At 37.3% G+C, this 19,395-nt stretch overlaps 2 protein-coding genes and 1 long non-coding RNA gene across 5 annotated transcripts; all 3 read right to left on the reverse strand.

The window, feature by feature from the left end:
* Positions 1-1,437: 1,437 nt before the first annotated feature.
* On the reverse strand, positions 1,438-6,198 carry LOC103968678 (protein WEAK CHLOROPLAST MOVEMENT UNDER BLUE LIGHT 1). Of its 2 annotated transcripts, XM_018819864.2 has the most exons (4): positions 5,941-6,198; positions 5,559-5,667; positions 3,925-4,764; positions 1,438-3,475 (listed from the first exon to the last, which is right to left on the reverse strand). In XM_018819864.2, the coding sequence occupies exons 3-4, from the start codon at positions 4,729-4,731 to the stop codon at positions 1,625-1,627; spliced, it is 2,658 nt and encodes an 885-aa protein (XP_018675409.2). In that variant the 5' UTR covers positions 4,732-4,764; positions 5,559-5,667; positions 5,941-6,198; the 3' UTR covers positions 1,438-1,624. The 2 variants fall into 2 exon arrangements, with proteins under 2 accessions (XP_018675409.2, XP_009380247.2); XM_009381972.3 differs by lacking the exon at positions 5,559-5,667.
* A 750-nt stretch (positions 6,199-6,948) lies between these two features.
* LOC135595037 (uncharacterized) lies at positions 6,949-10,291 on the reverse strand. The gene is made up of 6 exons (XR_010480266.1): positions 10,074-10,291; positions 9,798-9,903; positions 9,663-9,724; positions 9,556-9,593; positions 7,827-7,970; positions 6,949-7,070 (listed from the first exon to the last, which is right to left on the reverse strand). It is a non-coding gene; the product is annotated as an uncharacterized LOC135595037 (long non-coding RNA).
* A 467-nt stretch (positions 10,292-10,758) lies between these two features.
* On the reverse strand, positions 10,759-18,888 carry LOC135595928 (glycoprotein 3-alpha-L-fucosyltransferase A-like). Of its 2 annotated transcripts, XM_065087463.1 has the most exons (8): positions 18,403-18,888; positions 16,079-16,239; positions 14,426-14,474; positions 14,233-14,308; positions 13,357-13,461; positions 12,984-13,140; positions 11,337-11,564; positions 10,759-11,172 (listed from the first exon to the last, which is right to left on the reverse strand). In XM_065087463.1, the coding sequence occupies exons 1-8, from the start codon at positions 18,742-18,744 to the stop codon at positions 10,920-10,922; spliced, it is 1,371 nt and encodes a 456-aa protein (XP_064943535.1). In that variant the 5' UTR covers positions 18,745-18,888; the 3' UTR covers positions 10,759-10,919. The 2 variants fall into 2 exon arrangements, with proteins under 2 accessions (XP_064943535.1, XP_064943534.1); XM_065087462.1 differs by having other exon boundaries at positions 14,233-14,474.
* Between the last annotated feature and the right edge of the window lie 507 nt (positions 18,889-19,395).

Raw genomic sequence — 19,395 nt, forward strand, 5'->3', positions numbered from 1 at the left:
TATCGGAAAAAAAGATACAATGTCAGTCACATGACATCGAGGTGTTGACTATATATATGATGCCAAGGGGTCCACCATGTGACATCAAGGTATTAGACCTAAGGTGTCGATCACACGACTTATGTCAACATATCGACTACATCAGTATTCTTGTACTTTAGTTGCCTATGGGAAGATGTAGTGTCATTGGTTATTGTTCATGCTTCACCAATAACTTATTGATCGAGAGCTATTCCATTATTAATTATACATGTCAGTTGCAGGTTGCAATCTGATGCTGGCTTGGAGAACTTATAATTATGCAGCCATTAATCACTGGTTAGCCTCTTTGGAGAGATTTAACAAGCTTGACATAATAATCTAAGACTGAATCCACCATTAATCCACTGTTTCTTTTTTTTTTCATCAATGGGCTTGTGAATATAAGAATGATGATAAAAAATTCATGTAATTGATCCAAAATAGTTGAGACTTATAAATCCAACACTTACTGTCCAAATAGCAAATGAAATATCATATTACTTAGTGTCATAAGAAGATGGCCAACAAAATTATAGAGTTTGTGGATTCCTCAACTTGTTCTCGTCTTCTTCCTGGTCAACTCATTGTGGACTTAAAAAGGATGCTTAGTACTTACTATCATAGGTTGACATCATCTTCCTCACACGATAGATAGCCTCCACTTTGTGCTTAGTACTTACTACTGGTGTAGGTAGCAGAATAAGATTGAGATTGTGCATATGAATCTTCAAGCTTGTCTCACCATTATCTCTACAGCAATTCGGTATCATTGATGTTTGTACCATATCGATCACGAATGCCACTATATGTTTCCCTGTTAATCTCACAAGGCAAGAAAACTACATTCTAAACACCATGAAATCAAGAAACAGACATCAGAGAAATGATCAAAATCCCACTATGCATGTAATGCAAGTTACACGTAACATCGCAAGGTCTTAAGGTTTTGTTTGGCAAAGGAATGCAGCAAAATGGCATCAATATTAGGGCAACACACAGCTCAGTAAGATCCAGCTCATCAAGCTACTGAAGAGATGGCAAGCAATCATGCAATGTGAACTTGGCCACTGACCAACTGTAAGTGAACATTTCAGCTGGTCCATTGATTCATACCATCAATCAACATGTTGGACAACCATGATTCATCCAAATGGAGTTCTTCAAACTTCTTTACATGATCACAAAATAGAAATCAGTGCCAAGATGCACGAAAAATTTCTGAAGGAAATCATCAGCATGTCTCTGGACTATAGTAAAATGATGTGAACAACTAAGCCGTCGTTGCAAAATCTGAAGATTAACACTTCTACCAGTGGAAAAGCACAGATAGCTAGGGACAGTACTAACCTCAATTAGCTTCATGTTGGTGGCATTCTGTTTGTGGAGTGATTATGGTGATCAGTGGCTTATAGAAGCTCTTGTAACACCTTCAGATCATATTCTTATATCTTGTTTAGAATTTTCTCACATCGTACAGCATACAAAGGCATTCGTGTAATCAATAGCCTCAACCAATAGATTACAGCAAGTTTGAAGGAATTGGCTTAAGATACATACACAACAATAGCATTCTGATCAACAGCAGTTATATACTGAACATGTCCTACTTAACTGGTTGTGACTTTTTCCGTGCTAAGGACAAAACAATCTTTGGGACAAGTGATGTCTTCTTTTTCATTGTTTTAACCTTGGGCACATCATTTTCTGAGTTGTCTTCAGGCACATATGACTTTGGATTGGTCATGGAATGGACAGCATCACTTTTTTCCTTAGTATAGCTTCCTGGTCCGCTAGGCTGCTCAAAAGTCTCTTGTGGGCGATCTATTAAATCCTTAGCTGTCTCACCAGCCCTTCTTCGCTGTTCATGCTCAGCTCTCCATTTCCTCAACCCCTGTTCCGCACCCAATTTCCCTTCCATGGCCTTCTCAGCTTTCTCTGTAGCAACTTTCAATGCTTCCTTTCGTGCCCTCATCTCTCCATATGCGTCATCAAGTCTCTCTAAGCTCTTCACCTCAGACTGCTTAGCCACATCAATCTGTGCAATTGCAGCTGCTATTCTTTCATGGGCAAGCTCCTCAGCTTCATGAGCTCTCTTACTGAGATTGTGGTATTCATCCAACGGAAGAGTCACACAGTGAGGAGAATCTGTACCACAGATGCTTGCAGCCTGCTCACTCTCTTGCAGTGCTTTAATTGCCACAAGCGCCATCCTCTCTGATGATCTAGCTGCTTCGATTTCCTTCAGAGCCGCATGTAATCTGATTTCTATTGTGCTTGCACTTGCCTTTGCTTCATCTGCTTCTTCCTTGGACTTTCTTAGTTCCTCTCGGGCTATCTGAGCAACAGACTTTGATTGATCTGCTTCCTGAGCTGCATGTTGCAACAACTTGGGCAGCTCCACCATCTTCTCTCTGGCTGTTTTTTCCTTTGCACGAACCACTTCTAAATCTTGTTTAGTCCTATCAAGCTCAGCTTCAAGAGAAGAAACTGCTATGGATGCCATCCCTTCCCTTTGTTGCAAGTTGGTAAGAGATGCCTTTTCTCTGTCCAGCTCAGACTTGAGTGAAGAAGATGCAACCTTCAAACAACCAACCTCATCCTGGGCTTTCTCAATACTGGCTTTTACTTCCTCCAGCTCCTTTCTGGTTAAAGCTAATGCATGAGTTATACTCTGCGTTTTCTCTGTTTCTTCGACATCATCTGATAATTTGTTCTCAATACTTTCAGATTCTTGATTCAATTTTGACTCCATATATGCAGTTAATTCAGCCTTGAGTTTGAGTAATAAAGCAGATGCTGTCTCCAGTTTTGATTTGAGATCTTTTGTCAACAAAAGCTGTTGATTAAGTTGTTCCAACTCCTCTTCAGCATGCTTCAGTTCCTTTTCCCATGCAAGACAATCTTGCTCTCTTGCCAATGCTGCACCAATTCGATGTTCTTCTGCTTCGAGATGTGCAGCATGGGCTGACTCCAGTGATTCCTTTCTTGTGATGAGTTCCAGAGTAAGTTCCTCAGCTGTCATCTCAATCTCCTTTAGTGCAGAAATAGCATCTTCAGCTTGTCTTGTTGCAAAATCTCTTTCGCTAACTAAGGACATGTACTCTCCTTGTAAAGTTTTTAACTCAGATTTAACCTTCTTCAGTTCTGCAACTGCTGCTTCATGCCTAGCTTTAGCAAGCTCAACTCGTGTTTTAGCAGCAACACTTGATTCAGTGGAAATTCCTTGCTCCATTTCTTTGACTCTCATTTGGGCCAGCTCTGAGTCCTGTTTTGCCTGAGCCTCTTCAGTTTGGACTTTCTCAAGGTTTAGCTTTAGCTCTTCTATGATTACATTAGTTCTATCCAGCTCCTTAAGTACCTGTGCTTTAATCTCTTGTGCTGCTTCAGATTGTTTTTTGCATTCAGGGATTTCTGCTTGCACTCTCTCAAGTTCCAATTGGAGTAGCTTACGTTTCTGCATATAGCGAAATCCAAAGTTCAATTTATTTACAGGTTCAACATTTTAATTGTTTATTTGGAAATGTTACAGTAATGTATAATTGGGCTGACCAATTTTTCAGTACTATGAGATAAGAAGATTCCTTTTGAATTAGGAAGTTCAAAGAAAGTGTGTGTTAGCTAACTCCATGTATGGAACACAACTTTGTATTCAACAAAAGATAAGAGCACTGATATTCTATCCACTGCCTATTAAGTGTGCACAATGCAAATGATTTATTGTTTTCATCATCAAATATTAATAAACAAAAACACCATTGCTAGTAGAAAAATTAGTCCCTGAACCCTGAGATCAGAATGAAGGCACTGTTAATACAAAGAACATGCACAAGATGATCCCATCATGTTTGCCTAAGAAAGGAGTACAAGAAGTAAGCTGAAAATCACCAAAGGAATCATCATTACCTCCAAAGAATTTTGCCTGTGAGCTTTCCAATCAACGATACCTCCAAACTTGGTAACTGCCTCCTTAACAGATTCAAAAGGTGCAGAAGTGTCAACAATGCCTCTATTTATATACACAGTTTTTATAGGTTCAGCAGTTGTTGCCAGTTCAGGCAAAGAAGGTGTGCTCTCCATAATCTTTCTATTTTCACATGAGGTAGTTGAATCAGTAACTCTCGGAGTCTCAACAAGGTTGATAGATGTGCCATTTTGAAGTTGGCTTGGAGTACTTTCCAACTCCATTTTCTGTAGCTCAAATGAATGAGAAATAGGATAAGTAATATCTCCATATGACAGAACTGCAACACCTGAAATAGAATCCCCCAATACATTTGAGATCTGAGGATCAGGTATATTATGGTCTTGTGATGAGATAGCAGAAAGACCTTGTTGAACCGGGCACACAGAATCCTCTAAAATCATTCCCTGCTGGTGATTAGTAACGACAATGTGATCAAGTGTATTTTGGCCCAATGACGGGACATCAGATACGATATGCTTAAGTGATAGCTCCGGCTCCTTAATGATAGCTTCCTTCTGGTTTTTGGTGTCCAGTCTGTCAACATATTCAGCATTATCAGCAATATACTGCTCAACTTTTTTCTCGGCATTTTTTGTAGCTCCTTCTTGATGGTGAATTGTGTCAATGTTTTCATCATGGCATGAAAATTTTGGAGGTCCTATGGTTGGCAGACATTCTGCTGAACAAGAAATAGTTAGCAGATGTTCTCCAGAGAATCGATCTTCGATGACCTTTGTTTCTTCCATAAACCACAAAGAAGGGTATACTCGATTTCAATTCTGTGTTTCAAGTGAAATAATAAAACAGAAAAGTCAGAAAAGTAAGAGAACAAAAAATATAGCTAACTCTATTAACAAGTGTTTCACAATAGACCAAGCATCTTAACTTGGACGACCTTCACTATTTTCTTAACACTAACATAGTAAATAACCAGTTGGACAACCTCCATGTTCTGCACTTTTAGTTATGCAGCATAAAAACCATCATAAAGGGAATGATCCTAAGTAATTTTGTTATACATCTGCTGTAAGGCAAAACTAGGTAACGAGATGAAGTGTAGCAGATAATTAATAAGCCCTGATCTATCTGAGACTCAGAAGATGAATTGGCAAATCATAACATCCATGATACAAGTGTTGAGAATTGTTTCTGTGATTTTTAGTTTCATACTGAACCAATCAAGAAAGACTTTTCAAATAAACAAAATTAATTATGTTAATTACAATTTCCAACACATCATTATGATCAACACAACGAACTGAAAATTGGCTTAAAACCAGGACCATATTTGTATCACTTTGCTTTGTGGATCAGCTCAGTGAGACCTAACTGGCAGAGCTTATGAACAATATATCCAAAAGACGCACAAGGGTAACAGCCGAGGCATGATCTCTCCATTCAAGTTTCTATCTAAAATCATATTTGAAATCCTGCTCTCTTGGCTGCAAATAACGTTAGTATAGTGCAGCAAACGTTCTCCGATCACGAAAAAGGAAAATAAGATGCAAGATTCCTGAGCTGTGAGCCCACTGCTGTCGAGAATTAAGCTGCAAGACACGCGTAAATCACATACCCAAGTACCCTTCGATGAAGTGTCTTCAAAACCAAATCTTGATTGAAACAAAGGGTTGCACGAATTTCCGACATCGCCCAACCTCAAAAGCATCCTTAAAGATCAATATCTAAATCCATGAACAGAAAACCAATCAAGATCCAGCTATTTGTCGCAAAAAATTCACAGATTCCAGAAAACAGAAGAATCGGCCTTCAATCCAGAGAGAAATCAAGAAACTCCGCACGAACAGTCTACTGCATATTTCACGATTTCTTGAGCAAAACTATCACTTGATCATGAATTTATGAGCTTCTAAACTACTAACTTGAATTCAAGAACCGTCACAAAATCTTGCATTTTCATATCAAGAAGCAAGAGGTACCGGGGAAAAAGAACTTACTCTGTTCGCTTGCGGCGACGAATGATTCAAGAGCAGCTTTTTCCGACACCAGAAGGAAAAGGAATCGAAAAGCGATGAAGAAAGGGAGGGGATCCAACAAAGAGAAGATGCAGGTCACGAGCGGGGGGAGGCGATCCGGTCGCACACCCACTCCATATCTCCTCCCCACAACACACTCCACTCTCTTCTCCGCTGCTTCCTCTTCCTCTTCTTCTTCCGCTCGTCCTCTCCGTCCGATCTCGTCTCCTTCCGGTCGGCAATAATTCACCATCCAAAGTAATATTTTCCTTTCGATCTTTATCAAAAACTAATTTGGTCACTCGATTCTCGTAGCTTGCCGACCCACCTTGACAATTATTGGTGAAAAGTGGGACCGACGAAGACTCTGCTTCTGTCCATCCGCCGCTATCAGTAACTACGAGGCAACTAATTCACCGGGTAAAAACGAGGGGTAGAGACCCTAGTGCCCTTTGTGTTTTTTATGGGCACCAGGTTGACACCGTGGAGGCGAGTGGTTGACGACAACGGCGCCACATCATCATCCGGGCGGCACAGAGTATGACAGAAAACAAAGGCGAAACTTACACTTTATCCATTTAAAGAATTATGATGTTTATCATCGTTATGATTATAATTGCAACCATTATATAGAGGAGTATTACACAAAAGGATTTTATTTATCTAATAAAATTTTGGTTTTTTTAATATAAATAAATTAGTTTTAAAAATAATGAGTAATTATAACAGGTTGTGTCGGTGTCCGGGCCACACATGCTCCATGTCGGGAAACGTGGTGAGCCGGTTTGAGTGGACCACGAGATGAACCCGTCATTCTGAACCGGATTCCCTCATTTTTTTGTTGTAATTACAAAAATGACCAACCCAAACCGTTCACCATTTATTCTTTACAAATATATATATATATATATATATATATATATATATATATATAAACATATTATGAAAACTTTGTACCCAATATGATGGTGGCATTTTGGAAAGCTTCAATAAGGACTGAATCATTCAGATGATCATAAGGGGGGATTTAAAAACTTTACAACAGGATAAATTCTAATGCCCACAGCTCCTCATAATCCTCATGAATTCCTCAGCATCAACATCTTCATCACCTGCATACCACAAGAACCAAAATCTCAAACTACTACATTTTTTTGGACATATCTCATACTAAGAGCTGATACTAGTGCTGATACTAGTATACAGGATACCGGTATTCTAAAATTTTCGCTTATAGAAAGATAAGTTGATCTGTTTTTATGGGAGTTACTCTGTTGTAAGTTCCCCTTTCAAAAGGACCACCTTTGACTTCTTAAACACTCTTTTTCTTGGTTCAACGTTTTACAATTATCCCTATATACTTCCTTCAACAAGACAAGGCTTATTAGTAAATAGCAATAAAGTACCATTTTACACTGTCAGCAAGAATAGAAAGTTAAGACTTAAAAGATAAGATAACATTCAAATAAAGGAAAGTGATTGATATCATCCGATAGAGAAAGATAAGAACAATAATTGTGATGAAATTTCATAACATTACTGCTATATTTCATAAAGGAGCATGTTCTCTCATTAATTTTTCCTTTTTTTGCAGCAAGCCCCTATGCATATGATGTACCGGCATAGAGAATGCACGATGGGTATAGTAGCATGCTGCAGTCCCAGTCCTCGACTATATCTCCATCCTAGTTACAGAGGGTTGGTCAAAATCATCTTTTAATCAATCATTAGCAAAACTCCAATGAGAAGTGATTATATTATATCTTCCCCCGGACAGGTCCCAACAAGTTTTAGAATTATCTGAACAAAAGTTTATTACACACAAATAAGATTGCATATTGATAAAGCAGGTAGAATTTTTACATTACCATCCTGGTCAATAATGCGAAAAGCCCTCGTAAGTTTTTTGCTGCCCCTTTCTCCAATCTTGGCCTTCATCATGTAACGAAATTCATCAAAATCAATTGCCCCACTCTATCATTGTCTATTTCAGCCATCAAACAATTAATATCCTGCAATAATAGAGTAGTCTCTTAAGATTATGCATTTACAAGTCATATAAAGTAAAACTGAACCTTCAGGGAACATCCAGATGGGCATCCACCATAAGGTAAAGTATTTAGACAGTCCAAAATTTGACCCATCTTTTAATAAACATGGTGTCTAATCCAACAAGATGAAAGCAATGCTGGTATTCTTCACCAATCAATATAGTTAACCATTAACCAATACTATAAAATGCATGCTAAAAGATTCGCATGATCTTGAGGCCATTAGCACTGTCAATAATGACAAGAAATTTGAAAAAACTATGGGGCAATAATAATCAGATATTTAGATGCATGATAAAAATTTAAGAAAAGAACCCAGAATCAGTTCATTTACTCACCTACCATTATTCATATTGATTAATCATCCCATCACTAATAAAACAACCAACTAATATTCATAATCTTTGAATTTGAATTATAAAAGAGTTTCACCTTTCCGAAACCACTAACCAAATTCACTTAAGCATGTAATAGCCTGTCAGATGTTGTAAATATAATGATCAATACTCGTGCAATTATCATGGGACCTAGCATTGCACATCGGTTTAAAGTTGACATGTTATACCTGGTCAGATTCAATTTGGCTAGAAGGATAGATAGTCTAGTGAATTAAATATTGAGACTTCTTATTTGATTGGAATACTTGTTAGATGGGACTAGTATGGTTTTATTTGGGGTTAAGATAGATTGGATATCATCTTTCCAACCAAATGAATAGTATTTCCCCAAAGAAGCAAAACAATATGAGACAAGTCAAGCAAGAAATTGTGGAATGAGCACATAAGACAGAGAGATACGAGAGATCACTGTTCTAGTTAGTAAGAATAGTGTGATCAAAGAGGCAGACACATGGTCATTGACTTGAGTTTTTCCAACCCACTCATAATCATATGAGCCTTAAAACCTACAAACAGACTTGAGCGAAACTGAACCTTCATCAACCAAGGATATGGATATCCTGGTTAAAGGGGCAATTTGGTTAAGACACCTGCTATCAACCCATGGCATAGCTATAGCAGCCAACAGCTATAGTTGAAACTATGAACCCAAACCTCTTGATTGATGGCAACATCAGTAGTAAAGGGTGAACCTAGTGCCTGAGCTCCCGCTGCCAATGGGGGATCTAGGATCGATATATGCATCCTTAACTTTTTACATCAAGGCCGTTTCCAAGATGGCTACATGTATAGTGCAGAGCCTAAATAGAGGCTTCTACAATCATTATTTACATAATGGCGCTAAACAAAGAAACTTTAGGCAAATGCAAAGCCTCCTTGTTAGTCGTTCTTTTACTCGGTATCCAAAACTCTACTTCTCTCCAAGACTTTGTGATAATTTCAACAACATGTTCAGTTTTAGCTGAGGAAACGATGTCCATTATCATTTGGCACATTCTTTGCATAATGAAACTAGTTAGTTATCTTAATTCTATTTGATAAAGATCCTATATGACATACATGGTTGCCGGCAAAAGGAACAAACAAAAGTAAGCTATTAGCATTCTTGGATAAACAAGGAAAGCGCAGGGATGAAGAGGAAAACCAACCGTAGTCAACGTCTTCTGTCACTTCAAACCCCAGGGCCCTGCAGACACAGAACTAGGGTCACAATTTAGGGAAAGGAAGAAGCAGATAATAGAAAATCCATACATACCAGTTAAGCCACGTGATATTAGTACCTCATGGCGACATTCAGCTCCTTGGCGTCAAGGCTGCCTGCCAGACAGATTAAGAGGGTCAATGCGACAACGAAGAAAAAAGAAACCCAAAAGATTATCAGCGTCCATACCAGATTGCTCGGTATCGATATCTCTTGCCGCTTCTGTTGGCTCAATCCATGATGGCGGCGCTCCGGGCTTTTCCTTCCTAGACCTCATCCTAGGGTTGACACTTGCCTACACGACCAAGAACATACGATTCTTTCAGTTACGATCCAACACAACATCACAATGCAAAGAGAAAGATCCGATTCCCATTGCCTTCTCAGGTTTTTCCTATCGGAAGAAGAGATCAGAGAAACGAGGAATTCGAGATCACGGAAGAGGAGGACGAGAAGGTGGAGTACCATTGGAGATGAGAAGATTTCGTGCTTGCTTCGTCCCGCGACGATACCAAAGAACGGGATCTGGGAATTTGAAGGCGAGGAAGGTTTCGATTTGGATTAACGGGTCGGATTCAAAAACCTAATGCATTTCGAACCGCCACCACTGACTCGAGCCATGTAGATCGGGGCGGGGCCGTAACCAGTCCGGTCCAATGATTAGACCAGGCTGACAGAACCAATTAGCCCGGCCCATGAACTGGCCTACTCTTATCTCCAAGACTCCATCAGCAAAAAATATTAATTGAAGGGATTATTTCCAAATAATTATAAGACATGGAAATTGGAGACAACAGGCTGCAATAAAAAATTAGTGAATTCTATTTAGCCTATTTTTATTTAATACACAACCAAGAAGAAATGTGTGAGATGAAAAATGTTATATAAATTTTTTTGACCAACAACATGATGTGAAAAAAATACATTTTGTAAAACCCTATAGTTTAATTTCATACAGAGAATTAAATTGATTTATAAGTCTGCTATCAATAACTTTGTGCAAGCAAAGTATACAACACTGTGAAAGCAAAGCGTGTAAGATTTAGCAAAACAGCATTGCACTTGGCAAAACAGATCTACCACTACTAGATTGCTATCGACAAGGAAGAATGCTTCATCAACTTGTTCCTCTGGAACACAGAATAATTACTGTTTTAATTTTCAATTATTTTTTGAAGGAAATATATACCATGGTCCCTCAAAATGTGGTACAAGAACATCTAACTGGATTTGCTTTGGCATGGACGATATTTTTTTCTTCTTCCAAATAAGAAATTGGAAACCATAGCGGTAGGGATGGAAGAGCATCCGTCACACAAAAATAACCTCAAATTTTGCGCAAGGATTGCTCTCAACATGTTTCCCTAAATCAGCATCAGTGTCAAATCTAAAGCTATACAATGCTTGTCTTTGAGTGAGACCAACTGGATAAATCCTGTATATTTTTAAGTTATCTCCTCTTAAGCTTTCTGGTCTTTCCTTCTTCCATAGAGGAGTATGATTTACGGACTGGAACTTGGAGAGAACTGCAGATTCCAATTCCCTGAGGGTTAACCTTCCAGATCTGTCACAATGTAAAAAGAAACTGCTTCAGCTGATCAAAGAGACTCTGGCAAGCTAAGAGAAATGAAATATACTGAGTTTGGTATCTTGACTGAAAGTGCTAAAGTTATTATACAGGGAAACCATCCTTAATACGTAAAATAATTTCAGAGGAGTTAAAAAGACCTGAGGAAGATGGATTCCATGTGAAATCTTCCTCTTTCTCTCACATATAGGTGGTACACAGTTCCTGATCCGGTGGTGCATTTGCAGGGGCGCTTCTGAAACTGCAAAGCCATCTCTTCCTTCTCTCTAATCTTTGTTGCAAGAAATATGCAGAGACGGCAAGATGAATGAACTGCAGCCATGTCCACAAGTGCCTTGAAAGCATCAGATGGACCGTCATATTTCCAACTGAAAAACCATTAGCTATCAGTTAGATTCACTGACAAGTCAACCAAGAAATTGTACATAGCACCGAGTTCCATCAAGATCCAGTCTAATCAGCATCAAAATGGATGTGATCACTGAATCACTTAGGACAACTACTAGCAGAAAATCCTTTAGAGAAACTGTGCAAAGTAATTGAATGACCAAATTATAAAACATAAGAAGTCCTCTTTGAATAGTATTTGAACAATTAGGACAACATAAAAGCATTTCATCAAATGAAACTCTACATTGTAATTTTGATTACAAGATTATTCGAAAAACCTGATTTGACAGAAAAGACTTCAAACATATCAAATGGTCAAGAAGTCTTCTTCCATCTGAGGCTCACTGGCTCACACTGGATAAAAGAATTGCTGCACGATAAAAGAGTTTGTAATGGGAAAAGAGACTCAAGCAACTGCACCAAAATAGAAGGCCCGATTGGAATAGTAGAAGCTTTTAAAAGCTTGTGGTCAAAAGAAGTCCATGACTTGTAATCTGTTAAATCACATCTCATGTTTGGTTTTTCAAATTTTTTTGGTATTTTACAAGGTCAAATAGGTGAATTTGGTTCAGTTTGTTTGAATTAAATTTAAGTCATGAAAAGGGAAGCTTAACAAATTGGCACTATTACCAGTTTGGTCTCACAATATAACCTCTATTTCCTTTAAAGAGTTGTTTACTCCAGCAAGGAAAGAGGAAAGTTCATCAATAGTAAGTCATAGTGACCCAAGTCACCCAACTATTTGAGGTCAGCTACATAAAGCTTTTGTCCTCTTTGAGCATTGGACAAAGTGATATCCTTCGTTTTTTTAAGCAATACACTTAGTTAATTTGCAAAAAAATTAAAACAATTCGTCAATTGTCATAGTAAAGGGAAAAAGTTTTTTAAAAACAATCTTCAAAGCTCCTTATAATTATCCAACAATATTTGTGAGAGGATAAGTTGTCTCTTATCAGTCATCATTCACAAGATTAACTTTCATATACTACCAGTTGGAGTCCACTGCTAAAATACTGTTTCTATCTTCAATAAATGTGATGAGTCTCAGCTGACTCTACACAAATTTCATAAAGATTTGATCAGTGACCATTTCTCCTAAACCAACGCTCTCCTTCTGTCCCATCTTCTCCCTCTTATACCCTTAGATACTGTTTCTGTTTATTAACACCACAGAATTTGATTATGCAAAATTCTGTAAAGACCAAAATAAACTGATACCCACCATCTGATATTTTGATGCTAGCTTCACATGTCAACACCCAAAATGAAAGATATTCCTTTTTGCCAATGGTACTAGTGATGTGCTCCGAGATATAACTCAAACAGAATGGAAGGAACAGCAAAAGTCAACAATGAAGTGATAATTCCAACTGTGAGTAATTGAGAAGAGGTAGTACCTTACTGACTTGTTAAAAGCATCCGGATTCGTTGCAAGGAACTTCATGGTTTTAGCTACTGATTCAACATCATCAAGCTCTTTAATATGCAAAACTGAACCAGGAGAAGGTGCAAAATCTTGGATATTTGGGGCACCAACCACAACAGGGATGGCTCCTGCAGAAGTTGGTGTCAACAACTATGTACAAGAATAGCAACAGAACGACAATCATGCTCCAATCAAGGACTCTTCGGTCTTCACATATGATGCCTAAAGAATTGTTCTGATGGCACATGTTGTCATGGGTCCAAATATACCATGCTAAGAAGATAATGGTGTGTCATGCCAATCAACATAAAAACTCCAACAACTAAACAAGGAAATAGCCATACCTGCAACAAGGGACTGAAAGAATTTTTCTGTAACATAGTCCTCCTCATTGGAATTCTCAAATGCAAAACTGAATTTGTAGCGCTTCAAAGCTTCTACTTTGTCCACTATAACGATAAAATAAAAATGTATACAGACAATGCTTCTTAGAGGAAAAAAAATTGTGACAGAAACACTTCAAGAATGAACAGACTCTATAATTCACAACATTATTTATACTCACATTGTAATCTGTACCAAGATAAACTTCAAAAACAAGTACCACAAACAATAGAAACACTTCAAGAATGAACAGGCTCTATAAGTCACAACATTATTTATACCAAAAAGAGGAAAACAACACAAGCTTTACAGGTTGGTTTCACGTTGAAAGCAAATGGTAAAATTTTTGACAGTGTAGATTGAGCCTTGCTCTCAGGATTTCAATATTTTTCATAGCTGACAGCATATAGATGGGAGAAGGTTTGCAGTAGGAAGACAGAACATCGATTATATTCCAATTCAATTGTTTTTATTTTATGATAAATGTAATCTGGAAGAGTCTAAGCTTTGTTTGTAGAGTGTAAAGGAAGCAGGAGGAGGAGGTGGAGAAACGAACAAGGAGATGCAGAAGAAGGAAAAGAAGCATAAGAAAACACAGAAGTAGAAGAAACAGTGGGAGGAGAAGAGCATAGGGAGAAGCAGGAACATGAAAAGGTAATGCAAAATGAGAAGGTAGAAGAGAAGAAAAAGGAGAAGGAAAAGAAGAAGAAGGAGAATAATAGCAGAAGAATAAGGAGCAAAAGATGTTAGGACTCAAAACTTCTAAAAGTAGTCTAGCCTCGAAAAATAATATCCTAACATTAGCATTTCAATAAGGAGAAAAATTTTTAACATACCTTTACCATCTCGATTTTGGTGGCATACACCATAAGAATCAATTTTAATACCTAGCTTCTCAAGCATTTCAAGAGCCTGTAGACGGAAATTATGGGCAACACAGTTAGAAATAAAGGCAGCTGCAAGGGCAGTTTCATTCTTTGGTTGGATAGGAGCCATGATATCATATTCTGCCCACGAGAAGTACCCAACTGGAACATCTGACGAAAGACTAGTAGTCATTAGGATGTTGTACCCTCTCCTGTAGCAAAAGAAACAAGAAAATCAGTTTCACATTAAGAACTATAATCTAAAAAGTTCAAAATTCAAGGAAAGTCTAACTTTCAGTCTTATTATATCCAAACCAGTGTCTGCCGTACCGAAGCATACCGGCCGTACCGGGCGGTACGTACCGGTCCGCCAGGTACGCGATACATGGATCGCCTTGTACCGCTACAGTGCTACAGTATTATACTGTAGCACTGCTACAGTATCGGTACACCAGGGTGTACCGCTCAGTATGCCCTGGTGTACCGCCCGGTACACCGGTACTGTACCGTACCAAGCCCGGGTCAAAACTCCGGTACGATACGATATGACGGACCTTGATCCAAACAATGTCAAATTATCAATTAACATAAAGATGTATCTGCATATGAAGCAAGAATTGGGACCTACCTCAAGCTCAAGCATATTGCAGAGCAACACTATTAACCAAAAAGATTTATGATGATAGGAAAAAGACAAAGATCAAATCAGAACTAAACCTTATTCTACATTTCCTAAATGCCTAAACGAGTACAATTAGCAATCAAGTCAGATGGGCTTTGACACTCACATATTCTCATAGGACCAAGATGCTAGGTTCAAGAAAAATTAGTAAGTTCCCAGCAAGAAATATCTGAACTTTGGCATATGATAAATATTTGATGAATTGTTCCTTTGTGATTCTAATGTTTACTTCCTCTATAATAGAGGATTTTTTGTAAGTAAAAAACTAGATCTATTCTATACAAAACAAAAGTAGCCCAAATTTTTGGTATAAAATTGAGACCAATAATTAAGCTCAATGTGGTGCTTGAGAAAACTTGTCCCCAGTATCAAATTCTCTAACATTTAAATTTAGCTAAATCTAAACCAAATGGCTAAAACCTCATAAAATAACTCAGGCCCTAGAAATCAAAAACTGACAATGGATAAACCAAGTAAATAAATAGAAGCATATATGTCACAGAAGGAAGTTGGTGACCGGCTAAGATACACGCGAACAGATACATATTGCAGCATTCAATTCTCCACAGAAAGTACATAACATTTTAACCAAATTATAGATCTTGATTCAATAAAAATTTCATAACACTATGAATGAAAAACACTCTTGACTTCCATGGGCAAATGGCTACTGAAGATACACTAACAGCAACTTAAAGCTACAAGGGTAAGCTTTGGTGTCACAGTAAGATTGCTCCTCTTTGATTTAGGTGACCAGAATCAAGCTATGGAAATTGTCTTGCTACTTGTACAGGTAAGGATGTGCATGATGACATGCAGTGCAAACAATGGACCTCCAAAATGCTGTTGACATGGTAAAACCACTAAATGTTAAAGCATAATAACACTCGGTGTTCTGGTGACCATAATGTTTGTACGTTAAGCCTCACCAACAAAAAAGAAGCAAAATGAGAAACTTTGAGATTGATAGACACTAATTTACAACAATTTTAACCAAATAAACTGAATATATTTTGATAGATAAAGTTGAGTAATTCTTTTTCAAAGATCAACCAAGAAAAAGAATATATTAATTATTAAGCAACCCAAAACAGAAAAAGGAAGCTTATAGAAAAATGAATTATGCTTACCCACCGTCGTGCCACATTAATATTGTTTTCTATATAATATTTTGATGATTCCATCGACCGATGGACAACGGCAGTTGATGGTTGTTGAGGTAGTTTAAATGTAGCATCAGGTACCCTTTTCGCTACAGATCCAAATTTACAACCAACCGAGCACGTACTCCAATCCTGAGAAAAATTGAAAAGGAAAATGGAAATTATATACAGAAGAAAACTGAAAACACAGAAAGCATGTTTGTTCTTTTTCACCTTAGATGTACTGGTTAATCCTTCAACATAACCAAAAGTATATATATTGGATAAAAGGGTATTTTTCTAGAAATGTCAATTTAACCTTTACTTGCAAAGTAAAATATATAAAGAATGCTAATAGAGTATTAAAAACAAAAGTTGGCTATGATGTCTTTTATACATTTAAAAAGGATTATTCCACTTTCTCCCAAAGAAAAGAAAAATGAACTGCAATGACAATTAGAAATTGTGCCTATCCAAACAGGTTTTGTTTTCCATTTTTAGAAAACAGTTTTTCAGCATGATTATGGAAACAAGTCTGAGAACTGCTGAAAAAATTTAAAACATTATTTATTTACATTCTTGAGAACAGTTTTAAAGAACTGAATTTTTGTTCTCAAACTTAGAACTCATACCACAAGGGACTCGAGATCAGAGAAAAAAACAAGCAATATGTTTCTCGTAAAGGACATGAATAAGGGTACAATTCAGTTCAGAACTTGAAATTAAAAGAAGGAAAGCACTCAAGAAAGTGTATTTCAATGATTTCTTATTTATAAAAAGGTTAATAGGTAAGATGAACATTAATGAAATATTACTAAATAAATCTGACCTCGTGTCCTCCAGTACTTAGTATGTTTTCTATTCTAAGAAAATGATATTTAGAGCTATTACCCCAACATGTCAATTCTGAAACCTTTTTTTTTTTTTTGTTCTCATTCTTGAGAACAATTTTGAAGAAATAGTTAAAACACAACCAAACAACCTCCTAATTCCTCAAACTCGTAGGAAATAATATAACATATGTAGAAGGGGTTAAAAGGGATAACAGAAAAATAAGTCACATGTTTCCTCAAAACAAAGCAGTCAAAAAATAGTACTTCAATAACTTAGTTAAAAACTTTAATAGATAATATTATCAACAAAAGAAGATTACTATATAAAAAACAACAAAAAAAGAATTTAGACCTTCTGTCTTCTAGTATTTTTTTAATACTCATTCTTAGAAAACTGTTCTTGGACACAATTTCTCCAACAACTCAAGGAACCATTGAAACAATTTGTTCTGGCTTTCCAGGACAGTATTACCAAAAACTGATTTTTTAAATGCAATCAAACAGGCTCTTAACTTTTTGAACTAAAAAGGACTCATATAACATACATAGAACGGATTGGAAAAGTAAAAGTGAACGACCATAGATAATTTACTGAATAAGTGAACAATGAAACAAAGATCAGAGCTTGTATCCTCTAATAAGCTCTGTGTTTTCTATTCTGAAAGAACAATCACAATCACCCTGACAAGTCTGAGAACTTCTGAACCAAAAAAAGAAAAAAACACAGTGCTTTTGTTCTCATTCTTGAAAATAATCTTAAAGATTTGATTCAAGCGCAACCAAACCAGCTTTTATCTTCTCATATTCAAAAGAATTTGTATAACATATCTAGAAGGGACTAAAGGGCATAAGAGAAAAAAGGCATGTCACATGTTTACATACGAGCACAAACAAGGACTGTGATTCAGTTGGGGCCACAAGATTTAAAGGAAAGCAGTCAAGAAATAATCCTCCAATAATTTTGCCAAAGAATTTACTAGGTAAGATGAAAAACGAATGCAAGCTTGCTACATAGGTAAACAACAAAAAGAAAGATCAGACTTTGTGTCCCCTAGTAATTTTTTTGCTCGTGTTCTTGAAAAACAGTTCTTGGAGACGATAATCCACGAGTCTGGGAACTTCCGAAGCTATTTTGTTCTCATAGTTGAGAACAGTTCTCAAGAACTAAATTCTGGAACACAACTAAACAAATTCTTGAACACAAAAGAACTCAAATTACATATGTACAAAGGCTTAAAAGAGATAAGAGAAAAAACAAGTCACGTGTTTCCTCGAGAACACAAATGAGGACTTCACGTCAGTTGGGATCTTGAAATTAAAAGGAAGGCAGTCAAGAAACAATACATAATTAATCTTGTTAAAGAAATTTACTACGTAAGAATGAACAATGAAAGAAACCTTACTAGATAAGAAAACAACAAAAGAAAGATAAGGTTTTGTATCACTTAGAAAAGCCACGAAATTATAGGGAAAAAGAAAGCACCTGATTCTCGGCGCCGGAGACGATGATGGGATAGGTAGTGAAATCTCGAGAGTACCGGATGGCGTCCTCTCTCTCCAACCAATCCTCGCATCGGCTGTACTCCCCGCCATCGTCTTCTACGGCACCGTGGGAAGACGAGGAGACGGATGCGAAGGAGTCTTCCAAGGCAACGCTGGTAGAGGGGAAATGGAAGGTGGAGGCCCAGTGGTGGACCGTGGCGACGTTCTTGACCACGTCGAGGCGGCCGAGGAAGGCGATCTCAGCTACGACGACGAGGCCAACAAACAGAGGCATCAGATTCGGCCATCGCTTCCGCGGGGTCGACGGCTGCTGCGTCCCCATCCGATGTCTCTTGCTCGAACAAGGAGGAGGCGAGCGAGAACAGAGAGGAGAGGGTGTTTGCTTTCGATCGATCGATCGATCGATCTATTCGAACGTCCTCGGGCTTGCTCTTTGGCCGGTCCCCCTCGGTACATCAAATGGGTACCGTTTTTCGAAGTTCACTTACATTGACGGTTAAAATCTATTACATATAACGAACTATATAACCTTCAAGTAAGATGGAATTAAGAGACAAATGGTTAGTAAATAAATACAAATAACATATATAAACAAAAATATTCTAATAAATTATAAAAATAATTTATTAAGTTAAAAAATTACTAGAAATATAATAATAATATTATTATTAATGTATTTACATGAAAAAGACTGATGTGTATAAGAAGAATACTGTTTTCTTGTGTGGTGATGGAGGAAATAGTACTATTGTTTTATTTTAAATTTTTTTTGTTAAAACTTAATTCTTGTTTATTTATTTCAACAATAATAGAGTAGCAAAACGGAGTTTGACAACACTGTATGATCTCGCATCAGTATAAGAGCCCACAAGTCTACTACTTAAAACATATGAGTTGATTCAAAGGTCTTTCAATCAAAATAGTAGTGTCATAATTGGCTCGATCAATTTCATTAGCTAAATATTGTTTTCTA

Source organism: Musa acuminata, chromosome BXJ1-10, assembly GCF_036884655.1.
Source record: "Musa acuminata AAA Group cultivar baxijiao chromosome BXJ1-10, Cavendish_Baxijiao_AAA, whole genome shotgun sequence".
NCBI classification, from domain to species: Eukaryota; Viridiplantae; Streptophyta; class Magnoliopsida; order Zingiberales; family Musaceae; genus Musa; species Musa acuminata.

What these genes read in the sequence shown, in the direction of transcription:
- LOC135595928 (XM_065087462.1), bottom strand. Translation starts at nt 18,744, where the DNA reads ATGGGGACGCAGCAGCCGTCGACCCCGCGGAAGCGATGGCCGAATCTG. An exon ending in TCTCCGGCGCCGAGAATCAG is followed by an intron (nt 16,240 to 18,402) that starts GTGCTTTCTTTT and finishes AATTTTTCTCAG; the next exon opens with GATTGGAGTACGTGCTCGGT. An exon ending in CTTTCAGTCCCTTGTTGCAG is followed by an intron (nt 13,141 to 13,356) that starts GTATGGCTATTT and finishes CAACTTCTGCAG; the next exon opens with GAGCCATCCCTGTTGTGGTT.
- LOC103968678 (XM_009381972.3), bottom strand. Translation starts at nt 4,731, where the DNA reads ATGGAAGAAACAAAGGTCATCGAAGATCGATTCTCTGGAGAACATCTG. An exon ending in ACAGGCAAAATTCTTTGGAG is followed by an intron (nt 3,476 to 3,924) that starts GTAATGATGATT and finishes CGCTATATGCAG; the next exon opens with AAACGTAAGCTACTCCAATT.